The 22073-nt window shown below is 35.1% G+C and overlaps 1 protein-coding gene across 6 annotated transcripts in view; it reads right to left on the minus strand.

Moving 5' to 3' along the window:
* Positions 1-4617: 4617 nt before the first annotated feature.
* The window catches only part of LOC119828892 (LIM domain only protein 7), a 108960-nt gene continuing 91504 nt past the window's right edge, over positions 4618-22073 (minus strand). For 3 of the 6 annotated variants that reach the window (XM_038351190.1, XM_038351188.1, XM_038351194.1), the window contains 12 exons: positions 15740-15872; positions 13940-15586; positions 12319-12624; positions 11677-12006; positions 11171-11326; positions 9901-9957; positions 9166-9620; positions 8537-8660; positions 8110-8226; positions 7769-7878; positions 7339-7466; positions 4618-6474 (listed from right to left, as the gene is read on the minus strand). In XM_038351190.1, coding sequence (XP_038207118.1) covers positions 6287-6474; positions 7339-7466; positions 7769-7878; positions 8110-8226; positions 8537-8660; positions 9166-9620; positions 9901-9957; positions 11171-11326; positions 11677-12006; positions 12319-12624; positions 13940-15586; positions 15740-15872 — 3751 coding nt within the window. In that variant the 3' untranslated portion in view covers positions 4618-6286. The remainder of the gene's footprint in view (positions 6475-7338; positions 7467-7768; positions 7879-8109; positions 8227-8536; positions 8661-9165; positions 9621-9900; positions 9958-11170; positions 11327-11676; positions 12007-12318; positions 12625-13939; positions 15587-15739; positions 15873-22073) is intronic. The other 3 variants (XM_038351189.1, XM_038351193.1, XM_038351192.1) reach the window with 3 other exon arrangements.

A 22073-nucleotide genomic window follows, 5' to 3' on the forward strand; every position in this document is an offset into this window, starting at 1 on the left:
GCATCTCGGCATATAATTAGGATCCACTCCACATGATAGGAGATAATTTGCGCAATCGGTTGATCCGCTAAACGCCGCAGCGTGTAGGGGAGACAGGCCCAGTGCATCGAAATGCAACGGGTCCGCTCCCGCTTCAACCAATTGCGGTAATAATTGGTCCAATTTGAGAAACGACGCCCAAAATAGACAGACATTTCTCTCCGCTTCTGACGCTGATGTGAATAAATTGAGAGCGGGTTCAGTTGTAATCGTTCCTGATTCTAGTTCATCGAGCAATCTGAGCCGTCCGCCGACGGCGCGCATCTGTTCATAAGCGCTCTGACGTATCGAGTCCCCGCAGATATGCGCAGTTAGATCCAAAGGCGGCTCTTCGAAGCTGTCGTACATATTTGGGGCACTCTCTGCGGGCGGGGACGATCCAGCGAGGACATATTCCAGGTGTCCCATGGACGGGTAGGCTCTTTCGAGGGATTCTTCATCGAGTGGTGAGTTTTGGGCGCGAGGGGGTGAGGCGAGAACTCTGGCGGCTCGCGGACGCCGGTCCATGTCGCGGGGGAGCGATCTGTGGGCGACATCTGGCTCTTCTGGGTTTGGGGAGCGGCGAGAGCGAAACCACCGCTTCGGGAGGAGATTGCGCGTTGTGGGCATGCGGGCGGTCTGCGCGGGACTGGCTGCTGCACGCTCATTGTCTGGTAATTGTCGATCGGATGAATCGCGCGCACCTTCATTGTTAAGCCGCGTTCACACATACATATTTTTCTATGACTTTTTATCTCTATTGCAAATTTTAAAAGCTCATATCTGTATAGCTTATATTACTCTATAAACTACAAAACTTTACTTTTGCGCTTTTATTATATCTGTCTGTAGATACTAGAATAGCCTGCATTTAATTGATTGATAGATAACAGATCGCAAAAAAAGTATATGTTATTGGTTTTGATGAGGAATGCTTGTAGATTATCTGATGTATATTTATAAAAATAAAAGTTTTTACTTTATTTCTTACAATGTCAAAACAGATCTACACATGCGGTACCTATCGGGAAGAATAAACACATACACACGTGTGTATAAAGACCCTTATAAGGAATCAAATGGATCAACAATGGTCTCGACATATGCTCATACTTTTTGCTTATGTTTAGTGTTTACAGAGAGATATCGTCGTGTCTTATTCACCCTTCCTGTCTTATTGTTGAAATTGTTAGTTGTTTATTTAAAGGTATGTTGAATATGAAATCAGTTTGGATAACCTCTTTCCATTTTTCTTTTTTTTATTTAATTTAAATCACCACATTTTGCCTTTTTTTAATGTTATACCGTGCAATTGATGTGGTGATTCCGCCTGATCGTAAGCGATCACCACCGCCCGTGAACATTCGCAAAGGCACTCTCCTCTTGCCTCTGCACTGCCCGTTTTTAAGGGATCAGAAATGGCTTGACGACTGGAATGAAGGAATGGTCTGGGAAGGTGAGGAAAAGGATACGGGTCTCCGGCTCCCCCACTCACTGTAAGAAACACAGAAGCATGTTACTATTTCATGCCGATCTTCAGTGAGGGTATGGTGGTGTGCGTTTCTCCGGTGCAACGTGGCTCAGTTTTTATTAATAATTTAATTATTCTTTTATTTAAGTTAGCTTATGTTAGAAGTGCTTCTGGGTCGTTCTCGAAAGAATCTCTGTAGCTGGTCTTTTTAAAGCGTGTCAATTTCACATTTAATTTTTTATACCAAACAATAATGAGGCCAGTTAACTTTGGTTCTAAAAACACCAGGTGGTATTTTTTTACCAGGTGGTACACTAAGTACTATGTGTATTTAGTCAGTTGATCGGCTTTCACATGAAAAGCAATATCAACTGTACGGATTTTGATTTAAAAGTTTATTTTTTTATTACACAGCTTAGCCCATAGAACATAAGACATGTAAATTATTTTAAAGGTAAAAATATAGTGTATTAAGAAATAATATTTCGTACTTTTTAAATGATTGCATAATATATGATGACATGGATATTTCGGTTCCCACTGCCTTGCCCATCGGGCGTTACGCATCAGTCACAATATAACATTGAATTCATGTGAATGGTACAACTTCCAATAACATTGTTAGCCCGTGTCCAATGCGCTGGTTTCCTGTTATTTGTGAGATATTGCATCTAATAAACGTCATTTTATTGTATTTTTTGTACGGTGGATTTTGCTTGCTCTAATAAGTTGATGCAAACCTATTGCCATGCTGATTTTATTATATAACACCAATCGGATCCAGGACATATTATGAAAGGTTAGGAAATGCTTTAAAGGTTAGGAAAAGGTTAGAAACAACTTTTAGCAACAATATTCGATTATTTTGTATTTCGCATAGCTACGACCCTAAGACCTACGGAAGCGCTTACATAAAAAAATCATTAATATCGCTATAGTCGTTTCGAAGAGTTTTGGAAGTAAACGAGAAGTAGTACTTATAGCATTTTTGAGGACTGATTCTCGCAATTTGATTTAGTCACGGCGTCACACTGCTCTGATCGATTTCAATATTTATTTTTGTTGCTACTGTACAAATATAATCATAAAAGGTGTTATGAACGATTGAGAGGAAATATAAGGAAAAAAAAATGAATCTAATACTAAAATTAGCTTTTAAATTTGTACAAAAGCAATACAACGCCTATAATTTTACGTATCTAACCTTTATGCATGTTATATAACTATTCCATAATTTTTTGTCATAAGAGAACTATATCTCAACCAAATAAGTGATATCCCGTGTCTGTTATGTATGGGTCAGATGACTTTCCTCTGTTTCACTGTCCAATTTTCTTTATGGACAAGTAGGTGATCAACCATCTGTATCCTGCCAGACCGCGACATCGTTTTTATGCGTCCCCACCGGGATTCGAATCCAGGAAGCCTCTGTTCTACCCTTACACGTTAACCACTGTACCAAGGACGTGGTCATTTCAACCAATTAGCGCTGTTAATGTTTTATTTTTATGTTCCGTGTCAACCCACACTGGGTAGGGTACCCAGAACAAACAGTGAGTACCTAGGTAACATCAGCAGCTCATTATGCATGGGTTTTATAATATCCTACAAGTCTCAACTGAATAAATCTGGATAAAGTGGTACAAAGTCAAATGATTAGGTATTTTCTGGAATAGAATAGAGGCTACTTATCATTCACCTTCCACGCGAGTTAAAATTGATTATCGATAGGTAAGTATTTCCACAGATAACATAATACTATACATGTAGTATTACATTTATACATTATACAAATTACTGACGGTCCGCCCCAGCTTCGCCCGTGGTACATATATAGCCTATAGCCTTCCTCAATAGGCTATCTAACACTGAAAGGATTTTTCAAATCGGACCAGTAGTTCCTGAGATTAGTGCGTTCGAACAAACAAACTCTTCAGCTTTATAATATAAGTAAAGATTATAAATATTGATACTTCTTAGCCAACTACTATACTACTACTCCATTGCTACTCCGTTTCAGAGTAACAAAATAGTTAACATTCACTTTAGTATGAAAAGTAGAGCTAGTGTATTAATTGTTTAATTTTGAAAATCTAAGAATCTATATCTGCTTATACTGCATATGAAATAATAATAAAAAAATATGAATCATAAAAGTGTGAATCTATTCTAGAAGATTCTGCCATAATTAATCGCCTTAGAGATATCCTTCCAACGATTAAGGAGTCTGATCATTGCAATTGCTTACTTCCCTTTCCTTGTTTATCGCGGATTATAGAAGCTAATGGACGTTGGACATTGGCCACGTGTTTCTAAATAGCAAAGTTATTTTTACCGTCATGAGTATAGATTTATTTGCATCTTTTTCTATGTTAGTGTATGAGATTGACATAGGGTGATAAATTTGTTTATTGTTATTAGAACTTTAAAATCAAGAAATAGCTACTATTAAATAAATATATGAATTTATTGATCTGAACACAGGTTTATTACTTAGTTATGTAGATGAGAGATATACCATCATAAATATGTTTAACTAGGGGCCAGACCCGCATTCGCCTGTGATAATTATATCACATAATCGTACCTTAGGCAGAATAGGCTATACCGCTCGGGAATTACGTACAAATTCAACGTTCAAATAAAATTTTAAGGTCCAACAGTTCCTGAGATTAGTGCGTTCAGACAAGCACAAAAAGCCCTTCAGTTATAATATACACTCACGGCAGACATTTACCATAAAATTGTGATTTACTCATAAAGATTTAAACAACAAGTTATCTAACTAATCAATCATACAAATTGTGAAATATATCAAACCAAATTGTTCAGTGTGAGTTGCATCCAATAGCAATATTATATACATCCAATTCTAATCAGTTGTTTTGGGATCAAGTAACAAATATTCTGGAAAGTTTATATTAATTTATAGCATATAATCAAAACACCTTAAGTATTTGAATAAGCATGATTCTTATTAGATTGAGTAACAAAAATAAATACATTTTCAATAACAACCAAATTGATCTAGTAGTATGTTCTCTGGGTTCTTAATACATTATATGTGCGTTCAATAAATCTATAATATTTCGGAATGTTTGGGTAGGTATTAAATAAAAGAGCGCGTATTAATTTGAAACATTTATTGATATACAGGTTTCTTACTCGCTTAGACAATGTACATAATAATAATTACAAGAGAAGTGAAATACCACTGAAATGAAAGTCACATTAAGTCGAAAACCGTATCATGATGTTAGAGTGATGCAAAAATACAAAATAACCTAATATTAATTAATATATTACATAAAAACAAACAATACACATTTTTGGATAAATGTTCCTTTATTTTAAACTAAAATACTACCTATTAAAGCTAGACATTAACACGCTGTGACATAAATAACTCTATTTACAACATTATACAAACTCCCCCGAGTTAAAAAATATATTATCTAAAACGAATTACAAAAATATATGTTCTTATTGTTATCAGGGTTAAATGAAGACATATTATGGCATGGCACAAAATACATATAGATGGATGTGAATATATTATTTTATTAATTAGTAATGGGCATACAGATGGCCTAGAAACAAGATATATAGTTCAGCCATCATAATTAAAGATACGAAATTAATCTAACGAAGTATTTTGATATATTATAACTGTTAGTATTGATCACTCAAATATACGTGATTACACAAAAACGTTAGCTTAAAAACAGTTTTATAAATAAAAGGGAAAAAATCATAAAATGTTGTATCGATGAAACTTATTTCTTAGTCAGATAAGTTTCACCGATAGATGGCGCTGAAAGCAAAAAACGAAGGATAAACAAAAGCGTGCAAATATGAACTCAGACTGGCTGAGCTCAAAGACGTTTTGTGATTGGGATAGCTTTGTCACGCGGCGTTACTTGCGTACAGAGCGGGTGCTGTGGTATACGAATACAATCTAAATACATAATAATTATTAAGAAGTCATGTTTATTTAGGTACTGAAACCCTTTCTTTATATGGATATCACAAGAATTCGTAATGGCGTCAAAAAGAAATAAATGTGGCTAAAGGTATGAAAGAGAAATATGTTGTTTCTATGGTATTTATATTAGAAAAATAATATGTAATACTATGATAACAAATTTAATTGATACAATTATTTTAATCGTGATTATTGTTTGGTTCTGCAGTTAACGGGATCAGCAAATCAAATAACAAAATTGAGATAAGTTCTTACTTAATTGACTAAGACAATAAATGAACAATTAATCGTTTACGAAATTTGTCTTAATACATGTTAAGATTGATATAATTATAAAATTTAAGAATTTTTCAAGATCGTGACCAGCACATGTCGGTATAAGATTACACAACACTTTGTCCGTCACTAGATAGTCCAAATCACAATCGGACATTTATCACTGCTTTTCACTATTCCAGTTCAAAATGCACTCTAACCCTTGGCTTTAGAGCTCTAACCGTGTATCATGTAAAATTGTGTTTCAAACTTCAAAGGGTTACTCTATTTAGATGGGTAGAACACGTATGATCCTATTTTTAAGTCCATGTCATGTCAAAGTGCACATTGCCCCGTGGAGCTAGAGTTCAAAATTGGTTTAATCTTATCCTCGGCCTGTTCATAATAATCACTCGTGTCTAACTCCTGCAACAAAAAGCGCACTGTACGAGCCTGTGCGCTAATACCACGAATCTGCACCCCATATCTTCATGCTAGAGTTCAAAATCGTGGAGCACATTAGACAGGGCAGAGTGCAGTGTATCCCGGGTAGGGGGCTACACCCTGGAGCACTGGTCGCCGTCGGCGGTGCAGTAGCAGTGGCGGCAGTGCAGGCGGCGGTCGCGCACGCGCACGTCGGCGCCGGCGCGGCCGTCGCCCAGCGCGCCGCCGCACACCGCGCACGTGAAGCACCACACGTGGTAGCACAGGGACAGCGACTCGATTATCATGGCGGCGCCGCGACCTGCCGATACAACATGGGACTATTTCATCAGATGAAAATACAGATACATGTTTTAACCTCATATTTTCACAAAGGGTTGCTCGACTGATGTTGAAATAGTTCTTTTGTCACAAGTATTTATAACGTGGAAAATGTCAAATAATGCTTTGGGAAACTTCTGCGATCCTTTCAAGGCATTTAACTATGTAGAACCACCACTCCACTTTATTAAGTAAACTAAACTTCTATGGCATCAAAGGTAAAGCTCAGAGCTTCATGTCTTCATACCACCTGAATATGGTATAGCCCGTTGTTATACACAGAGAATATTGAATAGTTCCTTTCAATTCACATTGGTGTTCATTACATTAATTGTCTTTAAAATTCATTCGTGGGAGAAAGTATATCCTTTTAGTATTAAAGAGTAACTACTAAGTAAGAGAGTAGTACTAAATTTTAAAACTATATTAAAAAAATATAAGTTGAGACAGCCTACATCGACATTATTTTTCAAAAAGTACAGAGTTTTTTTCCGGTTCTTCTCTGTAGAAACTACTTTCCGAACCGGTGATAAATGGTAAAACTGTATTATTATGATTCAAAAGTGCTACAAGAAGTTTAATTGAATAAAGAAATGTCTAAATATTTCTATAGCTAGATTCCGTCGCCTTCCCATAATATATAACACCCTTTAAAATAAAATCAATACAATAATCTATGTTCCCACACTTATAAAATCTATTACGGATATGCACTCGTAATTAATTAAGGGTACTCAGACCATCAACAAATCACTTCTTTGCAACCCAAGTCACGCCATTCAGCGTTATCATTTTTTGCATAGTCAGCGTTTCGTCTCCTTTTTCCTAAATATATAAATCGAACCTAGTTCCTCCCCGCAATGCGAGCACTTCCTCCGGCCGCTCACGCTGAGCAGCTTCTCCTCCCGCGTGTCGCTCCTCTCGCTCCCTCTCGCTTCGGGACGAACGCGTCGCTCTTGGACGGGGTGAGGGCTGGAATATTAAGCGTTATTTATTTACAAACCTAGCTGTTTTGCACACGGTGGCCCGCATCCTTTTCCATACCCTTCCTTTATTTAAACCAGTAAAAGCTAATTTTTATATATTATACTAGGCGTTGCCCGCAGCAGTTTGTACTACAATCGTTATTCAGTACGTTTGTAGTTTTTTATTTCAAAGTAGGTAAAAGAACCTGTATAATTTTGGAATTTTTTAAAGAAACGAAATAGTTTTGCAATCATTTAAAAATAATCTATTTCCAAAATCAATCGAAATTATTGAGATAAAAATAATACCTATTATTGAAAGGTGTATGCAGCGGCGAGGCGGGCAAAGCCGGCTCGTGGTACGAGTGTCGCGCGCGCATTTTGTTCTTTTGTTCCTCGATCCTACGGTGTTCTGCTTCCTGGAAATGTCGTCGCAAATATTTAGAAAGAAAGTTAGAAAATACATTTATTTATACTATAAAAAGAAACCTCTACACTCTACCACCGGCCATTAATATTTGGAGGCGTAAGGTCGATTGCAGAACTTACGCCTCTACAAATGGATTGGCGATTTTAAATTGAATAGAGATTAAGAAAGAACTGGGAAGGGCAAGGAAAAGGATCTGAGAGTTCTAGAGCTATACACCAACCTGTACAAGCCAGTGTTGGTTATAGTTGTAGTTGGCCGGTTTCTGTCTCGGAGCGTTGCGGGTCTGCAGCCACTCGCTGTTTGAGATCAATTTCGGAGTTGGTGCTGCGCTCAATGCCTGAAAATTTTTTATTAAAGGATAACTTTGGGATCTGATGATGAGGAATATGACGTCTAAGACCTTCTATATCTTTTAGTGATAGGTCCTATTATATTTCATCCAATACGGTCAACGGGAAGATAAGATGATACATAGAAAGAAAGCCTCCCACATTGCAGTAGCTTTAAGTCAATACAGATGTTATTGCCACATAACTGTGTGTTAACAGATAGACAAAATATGTATATACACACTTCAGCTATATATGAATAAGAATTAAACTTTATATAAGTTGTTTCAGTTATATTTTCATAAATATATAGTCTACCTGTAATGTATGTCTGGTCATCGGATGGTATTGTCCATTGGCATTATTACTAGGCTTTTGTCTCAACTGCACTCCATTCCGGTCGATGTTAGCATACTCCACTGCGGATGGTGTTCTGCTGCTCCTGAAATTTACGAAAAAATAACTAAAATTTATATTTAATTGTTTTTTTAAAGATTTCATAGTTTTTATTCTACACCATACTGGATATAGTTCAGTAGTTTCGAAAATTAGTACGGCTAACCTTGATAAAATATATAATATTATATAAAAATATATTATGTCATTGGCTAGTTCAGGAATCCATTGTAGTAAGAGTAAAAATAGCATTGTTCTGTTCTGAGAACTCTGATCTCAAACTTATATTTCTTTCGAAGGTAGCTTACCTTCATATTCAAGACCGGCTTATCGATCTTATCCTATTATATACGAGGAAAGAAGTTGTTCGTAAGAGATAAAAATTAACATGCAAAATTATTTTATTTCGTTCATCTTTTATTATTTATGGACTTTTAGTACTACGAGTATTTATGCTAGCGTCATAACCCAAGCTGAATATATTTTTATCATTCAGCAGAGTAGTATAAATAACAAGTAAGATATTTTATGTTTACTAAAAGAACAATTACCTCATAGTAATTTCCCTCTCTATGGACTCCCGGCTTTTTGGTTTCGGAGGCAGCACAGGTTGAGCCGGTCTCACGACGGTCGGTACAGGACGCCTCTCATACTTTTTATCGTCGTACAATACTTTCCTACTTTCCTCAACCCCAAAATGACTCTGAATGTGTTCTTCAGACACAAACGGCTTACGCTTAAGGCTTTCATCTATGATTGGCTTTTCTAGCAAAGGTGGTGGAGGCTTATGTAATGGACTATGCTCTGCTAACAGCAAATTAGGCATAGAATGCCTGTAATTCTGGATCCCCTTCGATCTTTGGACCTTTTCTGGTGTACTGGCTATTGAAATGTCTTGAATGGACTTCTGGATGATCCGATGCTGGTCTCTCAATAAATTCTCCTTTTGCCTCCTTAGTTCTTCTTGCTCGAGCTGGAGGAGTTCTCTTTCGAAACGCAGTACTTCCTATTTTTAATTTTGGGATTAGTTGATTGCGTTTGTCGTATGTGGGTTAGTACAACGAATAGGTTAGTGCAAAGCTCGGTTTAATTTAATTTAGAAACGATTGTTTCATAGTTTTCAGTTTACACTGCCAGTGGAGTGATGAAATAGCATGAGTTATATAAGTCAACCACTTCTAAAATCCAATATTTACAAATATGAAACGGGAGATTTGGTGTGTAAACCGAAAATTATGTACACTATGAAATTAATAAAAGATTTTTTAGTGAAAAACATCAATCACCTTTGTGTGAGCATCGTCAAAATGCCCGTCTGGCCAATCGTCGTTAATGCGAGCAGTCTGTAAATGTACACCATAGCGGCCATCTTGTTTAATGTTATTTACACACATAAAATGGCGGGTGGAAACCACTACATCAATATTATAATATGATTTCAACAATGAATATGAGAAATTGTAAAAAAATTAGCAGAAATCAGATAAACATTAATGGATTCGATTGTTTTAAAATTAAATGTACTTTAAGATTGCATAACCTTATATTATACGTGCAAGTGCATTCTGAACAAATGGGTGCAACTACTGAGTGCAAATAAAAGGCAGAATATACATTTAAATAAATATTATTTATTAGGCAAGATACGGTGTGATACAATAAACTTAAACCGAACTAAATACTTATCATCATATTTTTGTATTTTATATATTTTTTAGAAAATATTCTATTACTATTATAAATTATTATACAAGCATTATAAGCAGTGCTAGTTATAGCAGCGTTATTTAACATATTATACAATTAATTAGAGTGTTTATATAAACCATAACCAAGAAATGATCATTCATAAATTACGTCACATGTCAGAGGGGGACGAAGAGGGAGGAATGTACCTCGTATTATGTGACGAGGGATATTAAGGGCTCTGTAACGTCACATGTCGGAACTGTAACGCTCAATTGTCTACTTTTATATGTAATGGAAAACTATATGGTATAAAAAAGGCAAAAGAAAAAATTTGAATCTTTCTGACGTAACTTATAGATTATCCGTTATATAAAAAGTGACTGATTATTCAAATACTTAAGTATTTCAGTAAAAAAAACCTTCGACAGGCGTGAGTAATCGGTCGCCTTTTACAAAAAAATCACGGTTCGTTTGCAAAGCGGTAATCCCGTAACCATCGAATTAGATAATCAAATTACAAAACCTGATATAACCGTTAACAAAATATAATTTTACACAGTTCTAACTTAACGTTACAATGTGGATACAACAGAACGTTTTATACCTCTAAATAATATTCAAACAAATAATATAACTATAATCAATCTTTAACATCCCATTAAATCTATCAACGATCAACAAATGCAAGATTCATTAGAAAATAATCTTCAGACTACTTCACGAAATGAAATAACGAAGATAGGAAAAGATAAAGGCATTATAAAACTAGCAAAGACCAGTGGCATACAACTAATTTATCGGACCACAAATCTACATATTTGGTATGATTAAGATAATATAATTTAATATCTCCTACTCGTCGCTTACCTGTTGCTGCTGTAATTTTTTGTCCAAATGATCTATTTTGGGGTCTTGGGCATTTGGCAAATCAGTGAGTTTGTTCGTTAGGTCTTTAGCGAATGTTTGATCTTTATTTCTCGATGTTTCTTCTTCGTCTGATGTTACCGTTATTTGGATGTATGGCTGAAAATGTTTTTAGCCATTAGTTTCAGATATCAATATGAATAAAACATTGTGTGTATTAATATATCACATAATATGTAATAACTAAAACTAAACGTTATTTAATAGTGTGTACTGTAGAATTAAATGACTCTGTTTAAAACTACCTAATAATTGAAAAGTTTTATTTATCGAACCAAATTTGTTTTTTTATTATCACAATTGTTAACGTATCGGCCTTCCGAATTATTTAAAAATACCTTTTCATCAATGAGTCATATTTATAGGTAAGCCATTTTTATTGCTTACTCACGCACCTGCTGCGATGCAAATTCAATCCTATATCTATATAAATAAGGTACATAACTCACCTCACTGTTCTGTCGGCTGTGTGGAGCAGAGGTCTCCGGGGAAGATCCCTTGTACCACGCTTCAGCAGATGGTCCTCTATCGATATCGACCCCAGAGTCCCTGCTATCTCTCAACTTCGCATCCATATCATGGGACAAGGTTTTCTTGTATAACAGCTTTTCGATCTTCGTTTCCTCTTGCAAGAAGGAAGTGATGTCAGGTCGAGGAGCTAGTGTCAAGTCGACGTCTAGATAGCTGTCGTCCTGCCCTTCGATGCCGAGGAAACTGGTGCGCTTGTTGCGTATCTCTTTCTTGATGCGGCGCGCTGAGTTTGTGTGCTTGAAATTACCCTGGAAATTAAGATGATAGATTCATATATTTAAGACCAATATCTATGAATGGTGTTCTAATGTTATCAACATAATAGTACGTATCTTTTTGATAATGATAATCTAACACACGTGTCAGAGAGAAAAAAAGTCTAAAATATGTTACTACCTACTACGGTACTACCGCTAGGAATATTTACAATTACGTCTGTTTCCTCATAACTTATCGATTATTGATTTAATCTACAAAAAGCAATTTAAAATAAGATCTGCCTACATTCAATAACCACCAAAATTTCCTAATCAATCAAATATGGATATAATTCTACTTACATTTCCCAGCAACTCATCTTCGGGATTGTCTTCTGCCGGTGGCGGTGGTGGTTTTTCCTTGGGCGGCTCTAAAACATTCGTCGGCAAATCTAGCGGAAACGCTCCCGCGTCCACTACGTTGTTCTGTCCGAATATATCAATATTCTCATACAGAGGCGTCACCGACACTTTGTTATTGAAATCGAATTCATCCTTGTCAGCAGACTCCGTTTTACTCTCATCTAATTTGCCATCGTCGTTCATCGTAATTTCCACACTTTCTTCCGAATCGAGCTCTTTGAACGCCAGTTCTAAAGCGTCAATGACCTGAAGTTGGAAAGGGTGGTAAAGAAAATGATTCAGAAATAGACAATGAAACCACTACAAAATAAAATAAAGCACAATTCATTCAAAGGAGAAAACCAGAAAATAACAGAAGTAATACATGCGAACGCAATGGGTTGAACACCAAATGGACATTTAGCACAAAATGCGGCGGAAATGCGTGTTAGTTATGAAGCGAACTCTACATATTCTTACCTCACTGAGCCCATCACCAAAGCCGATGAATAATCCTAACACATTGAAACAAGCCTATTCCCAGAGCGGCTACACGTGACTAACATAATCACTAGATATGGGGCCTGTTTACTCGAGATATGAATGGTTTAGATAACGTTGTTTTATCATACAATCAACTAATGCACTGATTTCTGAAGTATCGTCGGGACGGACTTGACTATTATGTACGGTACACCTCTATACAATATTTAAACGTATATTACATTGATGAGGATATAAAATACATAAATAAAACTCATACATAACATATAACATATATTTTCGATAATGAATTTACAGATATTATCACGAACAGAATTATCTAAAATACTAATCGTATAGGGTCTACATGAAAAAATAAATCATACAATCGACTTTCTAATGGGCACTGATTTAACCCTGTTTTATTACTACTCGCTAATGAATTGTGATATTTAATGTATTTTTGTATGTATTGTCGAGTGCTGATTGTTATTCGTTTTAGCACATGATGTTTTAGTACGAAAATATGATCATTTAGTGATAGTAAATATGACTTAAGGAAAAACAGTTGTATAAAAAAATCGTTCACCAAAAGGATTGGAAGACGGATTTTTTTGGAATAGATTGCATTAAAATCTAGAACTTTAACCTAATACAAAATTATCATCTAGCTTGCTTTCGCAATATATGAGAACGTGTATCAGGCACTAGAATAAATGACAAGTTAGTTTATTCCGTTACTGCTATTATTTGTTACTTGACTCGGTTTGACAGATGTTATTTTGTTATTTATTAATAAAATCGTTTTTCTTCTATTAGGTTCGATGCATCTTTTAGTTCGTTTCTGCCAGAATGGATTATAATCTTGTGAAGTACTTACCGCGTCGTCACTAGCTGCATTACTGGGAATATTACGATTATCATTAGACAAAGGTACATTATTACATGGGACATGACTTTGAGCTTTACCTACGTTGCTCTCAAGTGAAGCTACATTAATGGCCTTGTTAGTATGTGAATTTTGTTCGATAAGTGACCTTAATGTTTTAATGGAATTCTTTGGCGAAATGTTAGTAGTTGTAATATTAGAGACAGTTACCATTGGCATGCTTTTGTTAGTAGAATTGTTGCTGTTAGTGTCGTTTGCATTAGACTCGCTAGAGTTGGTCCCAGCACCAGAGTTTAAGTTGTTGCATATTTCATTCAAGTTTAGATGTATAGTCATTTTGCCCTCAAACACCACCGCATCACCATCTGACGCATTTGAGACTGGCTCATTGAGACTTACACTGGAATCTTGATTATCTAAGCTTTTTAGCGTGTCTTCATCTTCCTTGTCTACTTGTATCTCAGTCACATCTTCGGTTACGCTCAGTTCTTCGGGATGTGACATCGCCTGTGTGTAGTTGCTAGCGCTGTCAGTATCTTCAGTCTTATTATCTTGATCGCAAACTTCTTCGATAAACAAATCTTTGTTACACTCAAATTCTGTAGCATTTTCCGCGGACTCCTCAACTTTTGGTTCCAATGTTAGACCATCTTCATTCGAGGATTCGTATTCGGAAACTTCAACCATAGGTTCTCCAATGGGAGAAGCTACTTGAGTAAGATCAGCTATGTCATCTGCGGGCGCACAAGAGTCTCGAGCTGTATGTATACCGCTGTCTTCTGTTTCAATGTCACTTGGAATAGTGTTATTTTGCATCTCAGCACAATCGAAATCTTCCAAACTCTGGACCCTTTCAAATGAACTCGGGGAAGCTTGATCGTTTATGTCTAAACTATCTAAAGACCGACAAAAGCTTTGCATTTGACTTTCTAATCCAGACAGATTTGTTTTAAGTGAACTATCCGTGACCTTATTTTTAATATTGTCTTCGGTTACATTAGATGCATCCAAAGTATTGTTTATTTCTTCTTCAACGGATATTCTGGGTATTTCTTTGTTTTTTGCTGCATCAAGACATGAAAGACGTTCTTTAAGACTCATAGACACCTCTTTGACGCCAGTTTTTGTTACTTTCACTTCTTCTTCTGACGTTTGTGATTTGAGACTGGAAAGACGTTCCTTTAGGGATTTCGTATTACTCAGATCTCCGTTAGAAAGTCTTTTAACTTTCTCAGGCTCAGTTGTCTTAACTTTTTCCAAACAAGATAAGCGCTCTTTTAATGGCTTCACTTCTGTCGGTAATTTTGTAAGATCGCTTATAGACTTTTGCACTTGACTTTCTTCGGTGAATTTTTCTAAGCTATACAGTCTTTCTTTGATCGATTTTTTGTTGGCAATTTCAGGTAATTTTGATTTGTTGATTTGTGATTCTTGCGAATTCTCGCGTTCGAACTGTTCTCTTCGTTTATGTATGTCTACTTTAGGCAAGTCTTTCTTTGGGTTGTTATTTTTTAAATCATTCGCTCTCTCCTGTTGGAAGGAGGATAGTTTCTCTTCTATTTTGTTACTCACAGATGTTCTTATTTTATGTATATCACCGTTCGATTTGTCTGGTGACTTTTCCTTGCTGTTATTAACAACGGTTTTAACAATGTTGCTATTAGTGGTCGAAATGATTCTAGACTTGTATCCTTCTATTGCACCTTCGTAAGTGTATTCTTCTGGCTCGGGGGAGCTTATGGTCGTGGTTGTGCATGTATCGTATTCGTTGGCACTGGATCCCATTTTTCGGTTGCTGTCATAATTAGACATATTGTCCATATCCGAATGGTTCTTATCAAGGTCCATACCGTCACTCTGAAAACACAAAAATTTAATTCAAACTCAATTTCCTTTAACTTACTTTAACTTAAGATCAATGGTGTGCATACAGTGTAGCATTTTAAATTCATGTTATACTTTTTTTGACTACCGGTCTAGGTAGAATAACTTTGAAATCACTATACTTACAGCTAAGCTGTGAGTATCACAGTCTTCACTGAGGCTGCTCTTCGTGCTGGATGTACCGATCCCGAGGTCACTCAGATCGTGGGCATCGTCCTCAGTGTATAAGGCTAGCGGATTCCGCCGTCTACGCCCAGCTCTAGAACAAAGAAAAACAAGTTTTAAATACTGGTTTATTAGGGATTAGTTTTGTAAAAGTGCTTCGAATAAAATTGTTTATTGAGTTTCTTGTTAACTCCCTTCGGTAGGATGGCATTTCAAAACTGTGTTTGGCATTGACTTTCAATTAGAAACAGAGTCGATTTATCCAATGATAAAGTCAGAAACATTGTTTAAAACTTATGGCTTGAAATTCTTGCTTTATTTATCCCACATTTTATGTTATAATTGAATACAAATAACCGAAAGTCTCCTACGTTCGGTTATTTGTATTCAAATTCGAAAATACATAGTACAATATGAAACTTCTCAAAACATCAATATTTAAATTATAAATAAAGACTCATAAAAAACTACATACAACAATGACCAATCACTTTATTATTTCAAGTTCACGTTTGTGCTAATATTAGCCAGTGACTATTACCACGTAATCATGAGCTGAGCTGCTAATATTTGCCTATTAGTCATTGAGATTATTTACATTTTTGTCAATAAGAAATATATAAATACGTATCAATAAGAAAAAGGTAACATTGTAACACAATCTCTATGTAATAAGATAAATCATTACTTATAATGCTTAAATTGCGTTGCTTCTTCGACTACAATGATTTTCATTTTAGTACGGTATTTTAGAAATTACGTGGAATATTAAAAACTAACAATTTAATTAATTATCATATCCACAGAGGTTATATAGTCAAAAAAAAATGTCATATTCAGATGAAATACATACATCGATACACATCATTACAAATTAAATGCTAACTGACAGTCGATAAATATAAATCAGAGTAAACAAGAGACAGGTGTATTACTCAGTGACATTGGACTAGATGCATATGTAATTTGAAAATTCAGTGTTACGCAACCAAAACTGGATGCTAGTAACATCGTGTGCAATTTAGGATGGGCTTTCTATTCAAATGTCCAAAAGTGTTACGGCGAAAGTACTAGGTGTGTATTTTCACTTTTCTTTCCTACACGAATTATGGATTTGATATAAGCGATGTGACCGTTTGTGTATGTTTGTATCACGATTATTGCGACGCCGTGGCTTGTGGAGATTATGAGATATACTTTCTATTGTTTATTTTTTTTATTATTTTAATTGTAGTGCGAAAGAAATCTTAATTCGTTTGTTGATTTTGTTTTTATAATTGACATGTTTTATGGATATCAATTAGCGTCTAAATAATTTTTAAATAATTATATTATTGAACCGTTCTCTGAATTTGTAAGATAGATTTAAAAAGATTTATTTTCAATGTTATGTTTTTACTACGTATTTATTCAGACGAAATGGTATACACGGAATACTTAGTAAAATAATACGGTTTAGCGAAGAAACAAATGATCTATCCTTTCATAAATTATAATAACATTTGAACATTTAAAGAAATCGTTTGAAAACAATACCCCTTACATAATCGCACGTGTCACGTCAACAAAAAAAGTCGCAATGCTCTGTCCATTACAAAGCTATATCGTGACTGGCCTGACCTATGCATACATGAACTTAGCCTATACTTAGACCATAATATGGTATCATTTAAGTTACATCATTTAGCGAAACGCAATAATTTCGAATAACCCTTTCTAATGGCTGTGAGCTGGACATGTATTATTTTGTAATTATTTTTAACGGATTTTTTGTCACGCATGATGGTTACGCGAGTTATTGTTTAGTTTAAACGGAGTGATCATTATAATAAAGATTCAGCTAAATTTATTAAATAAAATGTGTATGCCGGAATTTGATAAAAAAATCAAATCAATAATGTATTTCCCAACAAAACAATGAACAAAACCGTGGATAGAACGTAGCACCTATATGCCTATAAAAGGATCTGATGGGAACACAAGAAACGTGTGCGCAATTTGTACAGGAATCGAACCTTGATCACGAGAGCGTGAGGTGCATCACGGATCAATTTGCTGCCGCGGCGAGGATAGCATCGTGCGACCGCTTTGCAGATCAAAAGGATATACGACTGTTGAGGGTGCTTTACTATGTATTTTGTTTGTCCATAAAGTTTTGTATGCATATATATTAGGTATCCTATCCTACTAATATTATAAATACGAAAGTTTGTAAGGATGTGTGTGTGTTTGTTGCTCTTTCACGCAAAAACTAACGAAACGATTGCAATGAAATTTAGTACGTAGATAGCTGAACAACTGGAATAACATATAGGAATAACTTTTTATCCAAATATTCCTACAGGATACGGACTTACGCGGGTGAAACCGCGGGGCGCAGGTAGTATGTTATATATATTATATGCTATTTGGCTTGAAATAACATGTACGACATATTTATATTTAATAAGAAACTTATCTATCCTCAAATTGTGAGAAATAGATCAAATTTAAATGGGACTAAACGGAAGGTCAGATTTCAAATATAAAAATGTGTTTTTGCATTTGTATGGGCTACGCTATTACAGGTGAACTACTTGTGTATAGACTTATGTTACAAATATGATCTTATTTTCGATTTATGGACCATTTTTTGGTGTGAAATAATAGCTTCCTTAAAAACATTTGAATTAATTACGGTGAAATTCTGTTTTCAGTTGAATATACTTTACCGCCAGCTCACAAATGAAACCGCTAGATAAAGTAATAAAGGCATAAGTATAACATGTCACAGAAAGTGTAATTTCTTAACACTATTTGCGGTGAGCTCGAATTGCAGCAGAACATACCGCAAAATCGCCGTTTCGTAAGTGTTTATACCGCTATTTAACAAAACATGTTATAATATTAAATATACCACTAGAAATTTACATTTTTTTGCGTCAGTGACATCAGAAACGTATCTGAGTTAAAATTCACGTAAATTATATTAATTCAAAAATCATCCAGTGTAGTTGTACAGCTTACATGGGTTAACTAAAGCACTGGTTTAGGTAAAATTTCAAATGAATAGGCTACCTAAAGATGCCTCCCTAAATGATTTTAAAAGAGGATAAAGTTGTCGATGGTTTCATGAGACACATCTGTTGTTCATTAACTATAACATCGAGCTATCAGTTATCACAGTGTTATCCAAACCCGTCGAGCCGTTCGTGACTGGACAATAAAACAAACTTTCACGTCATATAGTACCTACGCATTATAGCGAAGTGACAATAGCATCCCAGTAGAATTATAGCATGTGGTAATTCTCGTAATACTTAAGAGACATAAATGTTATATAAAGCCTATAAGGTACTGTTATGTCATCTCCCAGCAAGTCATAATGTCCTGGTATGACTGTCACCGTAGCAGTAAAACATATTCAAATGAAATCACAACAAACAAAACAATAACCGAATTGTTTGACTGATAATTAATTAGAATAATCTTGAATTTTATAATTCTCTACAAAAAAGGACCTCCCTGGGGGGAGTTCACTCTAAATTCTATAATGAGACGAAATGACAATAATTTCCTATCAAACACAAAAATAATCACGTCGGTTGAAAACCCACGCAGTTAACGAGCAAGAAAGCAAAAAAAAAAAAACAGTAAAATTGAACGATTTATTAACGAAAAACACATGAATTGGCAGAATCTTCTTCTTCAGGACGTCGGTTGGAAATTACTTCTATTTAAGACACTATTAAATCCGGAATTCATTTTTTTTGATACATCCATCAACATGGCACAAGTCACGTTTAACTTGTACTTGTACTTGTTGAATTTTAACTCGTAGATTTCTCTAGTATTTCGACAAAATCACGACCACGTATGTGTTTACTCGTGGATTTTTGCACGACATGACAATGGCTATAACAACGTTAGACAATCGTATGACGGTCCTTTTGTGTCGCAATCTGTTTGTTCTGTGAGAATTATTAGCGGGAAAACTGTATTGTGTGACCGGCGGCTGTCGCTCGATGGGAAAATGTGATTACTTTATACCTAGATGGTGTAAAGTCATAGAGTAATGTTATTTAGCGTGATGACCGTTCATTAACCAATCAATGTTGGTAGATACTTTAGTTAATATATAGCTATAATATCGTAGCTGACCCGGCAAACGCTGTTCTACCTTATTCTTATCATTTAGGGGTATGAAAAATAGTTGGCCGAATCTCAGACATACCCAATATGCACACAAAAATCATAAGAATCTGTCCAGCCGTTGGAGGAGTTCGGTAACTAACATTGTGACACAGGAATTTAATATATAGGTAAGATTTAAATTTTTATATCTCATTTCCTTTAAACAAATTATAGTATGTTGATATTACTTCACACCTATACATAGTTTTTGTTTAAAACAAGCGAGTTAAAGTATCAAAAGATCTATTCTAAATTAAATTATGGTTGTCGATTATTACGTTAAACATTTGAAACGCAATTAATTAATTAAACTATTAACCCCAATGTTTATACATTCACGTGATATCGGACGGACTGAGTTTAAACACATACTCATGATGATACATCGACCTTAACCTTCAGAAGGTTATAATATATGTATTTATAAAAGTATTTCTTAAATACAAACAAGAGTATTCCTATTTCATAATATGTACTTTTGCATTACAAGGGGACGGAATATAACTGTTTCACCAATGACTTGGATCTATGTAAGGCTTCTACCAACTATGATGGAGTAAAGACATCGTTCATCTGGCTTGACTAGTGTCCTTAAGGGCCTTTATACACGAGTTTTTAGTACTAATAAAGTCATTAATTAAAAGCTTTTAGAGTAATTCTTCATAATAATGCGCATGTTAATCTCACGTTCTGGGAGTGTACTTATTTATTTAATTTCAATAAAAAATTAGAATACATACATGTTTGTTAGAAACAGAAAATAATAATGATAATTTGTTAGTAAAGACAATTATACACAAAAATTAGTTTTAAAAATGTTTACTATCTTAGATGAATGAAAAAGCTATTGATATAGTGATTTAGGATGCTTAAAACCGATTGATTTCAATGTATTTAACCTACCATAACCTGCATTTATTATCATAAGAACAGAAACCACATAGATCTTTTTATCAAATATTTAACAAGACAAGCTGTTTCAGCTTGTTAGGATAATTTTATCTCATTAAACCGTCTCCAAGTGGGTGGCTAATACAAAACAAAACGAGAGCTCACTGCACAAAGCGCCTAACGCTTTCCAACGGCATTTGCGACGTATTTGGTAACCAGTAAGGCAGGAAGCTCTGATGAAGCACCGCTTTTTTGGCGCGAGCCTTACCGTGGCAACTGCATGTGACCGGGAGAAATTCCGTGAGAATCGTGAAAATCCACGTTATCTCGCTTTTTTTTGCTGGCGTTACTTGTAGCTTGTGGGGAATGTACTGTTAGGGACATGTTTTGCTGACGGCTGATTTTTGGAGTAGGTATTATTGTATAATTACATCAATTGTTGAGGAATGTTTTTGAATAAACGACAATAGGTATAGTTCACAAATGTACATTACTTGTTTAATCTATTTTATATCTAAAGAAATTTATAATATAAGGTTATTTATTATACATAAAGTCAGTTAAAGCGAATAATCTCATTATACATAGTTTTGATGTAAACTTTGGCCTTCAAGCTGAGTTTGTAAATGAAGTAAGTTACAAATTTAGACATGTGAACTGTATGCAACAATAAAACATTCACATAACGAGCTCAGCAATTAAAATAAACACTAAAGTTCAGACTTTATGAGGTATCTTTATACCTAATATATATTTAAGTATTGACGTCAACGCGATTTATAAGGCTATATGTCCTCGCAGATTTGTGTGGGTTTTCACTATAATGTGGGCGATATCACTAAGTAGGCTTTTTCACTAAACATACCTTATTTTAATATAAATAATGATCGTCGTATTGTTTATCAAATTGACTGAGGCGTTTAAAGTACTTTGTTTCTTTCGTTATTAATAATCCTACTAGTCCTATCCTACTAATATTATAAATGCGAAAGCTTGTAAGGATGTGTGTGTGTTTGTTGCTCTTTCACGCAAAAACTACTAAAACGACTGTAATGAAATTTTGTGCGTAGACAGCTGGACAACTGGAATAACATATAGGCAACTTTTTATCCCGATATTCTTACGGGATACGGACTTAAGCGGGTGAAACCGCGGGGCGCAGCTAGTTATATATAAAATAACGTGATTTTTTTCTTTTCGTATTTGAATTTGGCCAATACGATTTGAAGAC

This window comes from Zerene cesonia, chromosome 9 (genome assembly GCF_012273895.1).
Source record: "Zerene cesonia ecotype Mississippi chromosome 9, Zerene_cesonia_1.1, whole genome shotgun sequence".
Classification (NCBI taxonomy): Eukaryota; Metazoa; Arthropoda; class Insecta; order Lepidoptera; family Pieridae; genus Zerene; species Zerene cesonia.